Raw genomic sequence first — 9,566 nt, 5'->3', positions numbered from 1 at the left:
GTTTTGATTATGGATTGATAGCATTTTAGATATTTAACGACTAAAAATAGTATGGCTTAGCTGCAGATGTGTCGCAAAGCTAGTAAAATGTAAACAAAATAGTATTTTGACTTCCATACAAAATACTAATAGCCAACAGAAGAAAAGTAGTCAAAAAAGCTCATGTATATGGCAAACAAGTTTTTTTTTTCAGAAACTGCAATCAGATATCAAAAAATAAAAGTTTTTGAGAAAAAAATTGATAGCATTTCTGAGGCATAAAGAACCTTTAACCTCAATTTGTCTATTGATATTCTTTCAAATACCCTATATCGCTAATGACAATCGTTTACATGACTTGTAAAACGAACGGCGCACTGTTTAAAATTCTGCGTCCCTTTATTTATCCATATACGAGAATGTTGCTTTAATTCATCTGTTATGTAGTTCCAGTGTTTATAGATTCATACACCATGATTCAGAATGTGGTTAGGTCAGTCAGCTGTCGCGAGACAACTGTGTATAGGTATTAATGCATTAAATACATCCCGGTTACTCAGACTTTATTTGAAATGGACATACAGTTTAATTTAAAATATAATTATAAAATTTGGATTATACATGGCTAATGGTAAGTCATTTTATATTCAACTCAGCTTCATCATTTATATAATTTTACATCCACATCACTGAAAACGTAATTTAAAAAAAATACACACAAACAACTTTAACACCATCACCACAACCATCATCATCATTATCATCAAGATCATCATCATTACCATTATCATTTTTATTATAATTAACATCATTTTAAACACCTTCACCACCACTATCACCGTTCATCAACACCACTACCACATTTACATCATCATCATCATCACCATCATCATCATCATCATCATCATCACGACTACCTTACCACCACCACCACCACCACAATCATCATCATCATCACGACTACCTTACCACCACCACCACCACCACCACCACCATCATCATCATCATCATCATCATCATCATCATCACCATCATCATCATCATCACACCATCATCATCAATCACGACTACCTTATTACCACCACACCACCACCACCATCATCATCATCATCACCACCATCATCATCATCATCATCACCATCATCATCATCATCATCATCACGACTACCTTACCACCACCACCACCATCATCATCATCATCACCACCATCATCATCATCACGACTACCTTACCACCACCACCACCACCACCACCACCATCATCATCATCACCACCACCACAACCATTACCACCACCATCGTCATCATCATCATCATCATTACTTAAAACGATCATCATCGGCATAATTGCATAAATCATTCTCCGTAACGGAAGAATATAGTGTAAATATGATGTACAACAATGAATTATTCTATTAAATAAACGTACATGTATTAATCAAGCTGCAAACATGTATATAAACACCGACATTGCAAAACTTTTTTTTTGTAACCTCATTTACGAAAATGAAGCAACCAAAATGTCGGGACGCGTATTTTTATTTCCTTAATTACTTATTATTTTAATATGACATGACATGTATGTATAACGTATAGTAAATAAAAAAGTAATTTTTTAAGTTACTATAAGGTAGAATATATAAATAATAAAATTGTTGTATACATATATGTTTAATTTAAGTTTGTCTTTTGGTATCTATGTTTTTAAAACATTGAATTTTGCTTTTAAGACATTGAATTTTCCTCACTTTAAAAGTAAAGTTGATTCAAATGGGCGGTGCATAAGCCAAATTAACCCAACGCAATAAAATGACAAATTAAAGATCACGCAGTGTAGTGATCAGGAATGCATTTATCATAATGTTTGACGTTTTGTTTATGAATGTTATGTGCCTAGGATTGAATTTATGATGTATGGATCAACAAAACATTTTGTCAAAAGTTTATATCAGTGTTGTTTAAACTATTGTGTCATATGTAAATTTCATTTCCGTATTCATAATATATTGTCTATAAATATTTTATTTGCGCGCATAATAGTTAGTAACTGTATCCCTGTTCGATTTCGTAAATTGACGGAGCTATACCGAATAATGTCGCCAATCAAATCACATCTTTTTTGGCCATTTCCGTCAAACTTCGGATATTCCGTAATAAGTCCGGGGTTATCATTAATAATAGCCGAGATGTTCCGATTGGTCGTCAATATCCGATGAAACGGTGTAATCGGATCCTATACACGTTATACATCCAATATGATCGGAAAAAATGTTTAAGCAATCAGGAAAAAATCATAACAATGATAATTTTAATTTATATCTGATAATATTATCATTACATTGACAACACGCGACAAAAATTATGACCCAAACATTACTCCGTAGTTTTTACAAATTTCATTATAATATTTGAGTTACCTTCTTTCGCAAGCTGTCGTGTTACCTAGCAACCATCCATTGTCATACGTACCATATGTTTCGGCTTAGAATAGATTTGCGGCTCCATTTCTTATTATTTTTATTGTTATTTTTATGGGAATATTTAATCGAACAAACTGAGTTTAGGATAAGTTTTCCCACTTAGAAATTCTTTGAAGAAATGTGTATAAAATGTTTGGAGAATATTATTCATTCTTTTTTTCCAGAAGATCACGTCTTTACTTACAATAATTAAAATTAAAGTCGTGTGTAGACCCACCTTCAGAGTCATAAATGTTATAACGATACGATTATTTGAAAGTTCTGTGCTCTAAAATTAAAAAAAATGGTATAAAATAAGCAAATAAAGTATTTATTATATACTTTTTAATGAAAAATCGAGAAATATTGATGAAATAAAATGGGTATTTTCATTTTCCGTAGTTTCACTGAAAAAAATTATTTTATACTGTTCTTTAAAATACGCCTAGATTTTTTTCTACTAAATTCAGAAAAGACCAAAAATATGACATTTAAGGGGGTTTTTATATAAAATATAATCAGTAAAACTTATGTAAAGCAATACTTATTGGGAGACAAATTTTGTTACACTGCACGTTTGTAACGTCGCTTTTCATTGGATGAGCATGACGGTTATATAATCTATACATCGCTGCTTATGTTTTTTTTTCTCGCGTTTCCTAAGATCTAAGTAGCATTGCTTTATAATAAATTCGTTATAAAGATGTGTGACAGGTTATATAGCCGTATATAAGCGGTTGTTGGCCATATAACCGTCACATAACGGTTCTGGTTATATATACACAACCGTTTATATCGGGTCATATAACCTGAAAACATCTTAAACATTTTGACGTGACAGGACTGGAAATAATTTTTCGATATTTATGTTCCATTTGATTTTGGTTTAGACCAATAACTTACGTGCAAAATTTCAGATCATTCGCCCGGAATGATCGTGATAATAAAAGCTCAATAAATACTATTTTCAATTTATTTCTAAGTACTTTTTTTTAAAATTATCTTCTACATATGTTTCTGTTTTAAATGCCCCAACAGATCTATACATATAAGAAATTCAAATTTAATGTTTTAGGCTTTTGCACCTCCTTTAATAACGTATTTAAACGTATAATAAAATTGATTGATTGATACGCATATACCTTTAATGTTGCAAATCTTCATTTTCGTATATTAATGACAAACAGGCTTCGTAGAGGAAGGTATAAAATTCATCTTTGTTTTAGCTCATTTTGCTATCTTTTTTGTATACTTTAAATATAAGAAATATTTACTGTGCGTACAAAAATTGCAATGTAAGACTTTTAAATTGTAAAAAATGTCAGTTATTACATTTTACATAATCTAAAGCCCTGAAGCAGCCTATAAAACAACTTTATTACGAAATTTAACATGGATTTGAAAGAAGACAACGCCCTGAAATGTCGTTTTATATATCTGAAAATTAGAAATGATAAATTAAAAAGCTGACACACAATTCTTTTTACGGCTGCAAATGAATTGAAAAAAAAAATATATAAAAGTGAGCCGTTGAGGAGCATTCGACCGAAAATTAAAAGAGAGTTTAAAGAAGCTCCTTTTCGGTTATTAGCGTCGTTTCGCTCACCTCTTCTTCTTGGAAGTATATGGAACCGGTGATTATAGATCTATGTTTATCTTTCATTCCATGACGAATGCATTTTATATTGATTAGATAATGTCCACGTCAAATGTAATCCCGGGGTAGTGAGTAGTGGTTAAAATTTTGTCGGTAAAATAGTTGGGAATACGTCCGTCCATCAGTGTCGTACTTTCGCTCCGCGGGACACAAGGCAAAAACAGTTTGTCGTATTTCGTGTTTTCACCTTTCACCAGACGAAAAGTCTTATTTTTCGACCCGAGGAGCGCCCGGCGAAAACACGAAAATACGACAACGTCACCACTTGTCTTCGTCTTGCGGCTCGCGCAAAGCGAAAATACGGCATGGCACAAATCAGCCACCATATTAATCAAATGTGGTCTCCACTTTTCCAGGGATGTGGGGACCAGGGTTATACATAATGTCACTTTGTGAAACAATTTTCCTATTTTCTATTTCAGTGTTATGTCCAGAACTGGCAAAACCTCGGCCAGACATTATTACAATAGATAACATAAAATCGCTTGTTCTCAGCACATACGAGCGAACTCCGGGTACCAAAGTGACCATCACGTGCCTAGCAAACACGTCACATAAACTGTTTGGTGAAAACGAGCTCACGTGTCGACAGAATGGTACCTGGTCTGCTGCGACTCCGACATGTGAATACGTAAGCCCAACGACAATCGCTCCTACAACGCCCTCTGGTGAGTTAAAATATACATTTTAAAGTGGACTAGTCTAAAAAGGGCACATTTCCCATAAGATTTTTAAATACCGATAAAAAACAATAGAAATTTATCTTTTGAATAATCAAAATGAAAAATGATAATTGGAATATAAAAAAAGTTGGAAGCGTTCTATATAATTTAATTTGAACAGTTATTTGATAGAGAAAAATAGTTTGTTCTAAAACAATTTATTATTTGCTACACATAAATTTTCAATATCGGATCATGTACCAACAACATATATATAATTATTTCTGTATGTATGGTACTAAAATACTATAAACATTATTATTTATGGCATTATAGATCTTCCAATATGGACCAACTCACTTTAATAATTAGATTTATACGAAATTTCTATTTTATTAAACATCATAAACATGGGAATAATTTTCTCTTTTACACATAATTACATTTAGCAATAATTTCTTGTACCATAACATTATACATTATAACACACTTACTGTACATTGTAACGATACCATTTCCGGAGTCAAAAAGAGTAGAAATGCGAAGTATCGCTTAAAACACGAAATGACAAATTGGCACAGCACGACAAAAATACATTTTTTTTTGTTAAATGCCTATAGAAGAACATTTGATTAGACATAAATAATTGCAATGATTCACAACACCTAGGAAGCATATTTTTATTTCCGTGATCAAAATACGAGAAATGCGAAACGTCGCTTCAAATGCTCGTACTCACTTCTTATCATTCTATGTACATGGGATAAAAAATGATTGGATCTTTATACCATTGCAACAATTCACAACACTTTGAAACCGTATTATAAATTTCGTATTAAAAATTACTATTAATGCGAAATGTCGCTTCAAACGCGAAATGGCAAACATTCCCAGTATAAAGACTTTTCATTAAATGTACATAGAAGAAAAAATATTGTACAAATCTATTGTACATTATAAACCATTGTAATAATTTACAATTCTTAGAAACCATACTTCTGATTGATTCTGTACTCAAAGTTTACTAGAAATGCGAAACGTCTTTTTTAAATACGAAATGGCAAATATGCCATTGAAATGCAAACAAATACGTTACCGATCACTAGATGTTTGTATTCTGAATCATTGTGATTTTGTAATACATCATAAATCTGTCGAGACGCCTTTGCTGGATCAATACAATGTGTTAATTTTGCATTAAAAAAACTAGAAATGCGAAATGTTTTTTTTTTAACGTGAAAAGGCAGAGAATCGCAATGTTAATATTTTTCTTTTAATGTAGAAAGAAGAAAAAAATGATTACATTGCGATGATTTACCATTCTTCAGAAACCATATTACTGACTGATTCCGTTTTTAAAGTTTACTGGAAATACGAAATGTCGCTTTTAAACACGAAATGACAAATATGCGTAATGCAAATAAATAGGCTATCGATGCTTGCATTCTGTTGCATTGTAAATTTGTGATACATCATGAAGCTGAGTTGTATTATGACGACGCCCTTGCTGTGGATCAATACCAACATGTTACCAAATATTAAAAGTTTATTTATGTTTTATCATCAACAGCTGTCCGAACATACAAAAGCTTACGCAACAAAACACGTGCGCACGAGACCAATAATACTGATTGAATCACGTTATAATGAATTGTCTAGGATACGTTTCTCGTAATAATAATCCTGAAATATAATTCAATTTTGAAATAACGATGAAACGATGGTCCTTATGGGACACCATAACTGACATTAAACATATACTGGTTTTCGAAATATACAAAGATGTATTAAATAACGCAAGTGACTTATAGTTTTTTTTTACTACGATTTCACAATGAAATAAGTCCTACATTGCCGAGATCAGTTTCTTTTAATTTCAATTTACAAAATGTTTCAATTGTACTCCAATGAGGTTTATGATATGACGGGACTGGAAATACTCTTTCGATATTCATACTCTATTTGATATATGTTTAGACTAATAACTTTTGTGAAAAAAATCAGATCATTCGCTCACTTCGTTTTTCCATGGTAGTTATTCTAATTGTTACAAATGAGTAAGACGGCTTTTCACTCAAATTGGGCTAAGAATATCACAAAAAATACGATTTTTAATTTATTTTTCAGTATATTTCTTAATTATCTTATGCATATTTTTCTGTTTTAAGTGCCTCTGCTCATCTATGCAAGAAATTCAAATTTTATGATTTTAGGCTTTTAGACCTCAGTGGAGTTCCTTAAAGCTGATATTCTAGGTTGCAAACGAAAAAGTGTACCACATTTTGAATTTTATTTAGGTGTAATAATAAGCATTAATACAATATATAGAAATACAATACTTTTTTCAGGTGGTCGTAATGGCACGGACGACGTAGAGCGGATGACCACGTGGTATTCCAGCATATTGCCGTATCTTGCCGCCCTCATTATTCTCCTTGTCGTCTGCATCTTGCTCATCTCTCTATTGTGTTACTCATTCCATCTGCTTAAGAAACAGAAGCGGAAGTCGCCTTTTCCATTTGAAAGCACAAGGTAAAGGCATTGTTGACCTATTTTGTGCTGCATGAGCATTTTGTGAAAAATGGCTGTTTTCATTGAAAAGTATCCCGTTCAAATTGTTATAATACTATAAAAACTGCTTCAATACTAATCAAACCTGGCACAAATGTTGACTGGACCATTGCCTTTGTAACAACATGCTCAGTCTTAAATTTCCTGTTACCATGGTAACGAGGGAACATCTCAAAATTGCCAAAAATCACTATTTTGCGTTGATTTTTTTTTCATCAAAATTGATTTCGACTTTAATCTGTACAGTATTCTTTGCCTAATTGATACTGTAATCGGTTTTGTAATTTCGACCGTTATCTGCAAATTATTATGTATAAAACTGGTATGGTAATTTTGTTTTGTAATTGCCACTGTAATCTACACAGTATAATGTACCGAACTGGTTGTTATTTCGAACGTAATCTGCACAGTATTCTGTACGTAATTGGAACTGTAATGTGTTTTGTAATTACGACCGTTATCTGCAAATTATTATGTACCAAACTGGTACTGTAATTTTGTTTTGTAATTTCGACTGTAATCTACACAGTATTATGTACCGAACTGGTTGTTATTTCGACCGTTATCTGCACCACAGTATTATGCACCTAATTTGTACTAGGATTTGTTTTGTAAATTTGACCGTAATCTGCGCAGTTTTCAATATCTAATTGTTTTGTAATTTCGACTTTAATCTGTACAGTATATTTCGCCTAATTGATACTGTAATCGGTTTTGTAATTTCGACCGTAATCTGCACAGCATTTTGCACCTACCTGGTACTGTAATTTGTCTTGTAATTTCGACTTTAATTTGCACAGTATTCTGTAACTAATTAATACTATCATTTGGTTTGTTATTTTGACCGTAATCTGCACAGTTTTCTGTACGTAATTGATACTGTAATCTGTTTTGTAATTTCGATCATAATCTGCAAAGTATTCTATATCTAATTGGTATTTTAATCTGTTTTGTAATTTCGACCGTAATCTGAACAATATTCTAAAACTGTTATCTGATTTGTAATTTCGTACGTATTATGTACGTAATTGGTACTGTAAACTGCTTTTCATTTTTTTACTGTAATATGCACTGTAATCCGTACCTAATTTATACCGGGATTGGTATTGCTATTTCTTTTTTAATATGGTCTTTGAGCAGTATTTTTTATATTAAATAATTGAATGACTTTCAAAATGGTCATATTTCATAAGGTTAATTTTGAGGGCTTTCTTTTTGAAATTCATCAAATTCTTTTTTAACAAAACTGCATGTCAGCTGTCATAATTATAATTTGAATTTCCATGCTTTATTTTTTTTCAGATCATCGACGCCATCATCAAGTTTGCATCAGACGGATTTATGGGTAGAGATGGCAAGTCCACGTCACTTCCGTTCGCATGAGCTCGCGCTGCCACGTGACAGTATGGTGCAAGAGTTACGGTATACACCGATGGAGCAGGGCTGGTCCGGCTACTGACCGGAAGTGATTCATTCTTAATAAGTTTTTAAAAGATATAATGTAGGAAAAGTAGAAGATGTCAAGATGACGTCATATAACACAATGTGCAAGCAATGTCTATTTTGAATTGTGTATATGACGTCATATATAATATAATGTGCAAGTAGTAACTATTTGAAAATTGTTGATGACGTCATATATGATATGATGTGCAAACAGTGACGATTTAAAAAATTGCAGATGGCATCATATATGATATGATGTGCAAGCTGTGACGATTTGAATATTGTAGATGACGTCATATAAGATGTGCAAGCCGTGACAATTTGAACTTTGTGGCAGAAGCGAATTCTTGTGAATGAAACAAAATGTTGATGGAAGAAAAATGGCTTTTTATGTTAGTTTGTGTACATGTTTATATAAATATAAGTTTGTGTACATGTTTATGTAAATATATGTCTTATATTTAATAAATGTAGGTTTTAGTAGCTAATATGCATACTATGCATAATATTTAATACACCTGATTAGTGTGTAAGACATTCAGGGACAAGATTGATTGCCGTGTGTGACCAAAAGCATATGTGTACTTTTTAAAGATATATTCAACGAATATGTACCCTTACATGAGAACGGAAAAATATATTTCTGGCCATTTTATAAACTAAACGATGGAGGGATCTGGTGATTAAGGTGTCTTTTCTCTACCTAGGTAACCCAAGTTTGAGCGCCACTTGGATCACTGTCATGATTCCTCCTATAAACACCACTGTTTGGCCCAAATAGCGGATTGGAATT

General features: G+C 32.3%; 1 protein-coding gene across 1 annotated transcript; it reads left to right on the top strand.

The window, feature by feature from the left end:
* The first annotated feature begins 445 nt into the window (after positions 1 to 445).
* LOC132734849 (uncharacterized) lies at positions 446 to 9,149 on the top strand. Its single transcript, XM_060721711.1, has 4 exons — positions 446 to 610; positions 4,517 to 4,762; positions 7,105 to 7,288; positions 8,630 to 9,149. The coding sequence occupies exons 1-4, from the start codon at positions 601 to 603 to the stop codon at positions 8,784 to 8,786; spliced, it is 597 nt and encodes a 198-aa protein (XP_060577694.1). The 5' UTR covers positions 446 to 600; the 3' UTR covers positions 8,787 to 9,149.
* The last annotated feature ends 417 nt before the right edge of the window (positions 9,150 to 9,566 follow it).

Source organism: Ruditapes philippinarum, unplaced genomic scaffold, assembly GCF_026571515.1.
Source record: "Ruditapes philippinarum isolate M1 unplaced genomic scaffold, ASM2657151v2 ctg10175_1_1_1_1, whole genome shotgun sequence".
Taxonomy (NCBI): Eukaryota; Metazoa; Mollusca; class Bivalvia; order Venerida; family Veneridae; genus Ruditapes; species Ruditapes philippinarum.
This window is presented reverse-complemented; position numbering and strand designations above follow the sequence as displayed.

Bases quoted from the DNA above. Each gene is read 5' to 3' on its own strand.
- LOC132734849 (XM_060721711.1), top strand. The intron at 4,763-7,104 runs GTGAGTTAAAAT...TACTTTTTTCAG, and splicing joins CGCTCCTACAACGCCCTCTG to GTGGTCGTAATGGCACGGAC. The intron at 7,289-8,629 runs GTAAAGGCATTG...ATTTTTTTTCAG, and splicing joins TTTCCATTTGAAAGCACAAG to ATCATCGACGCCATCATCAA.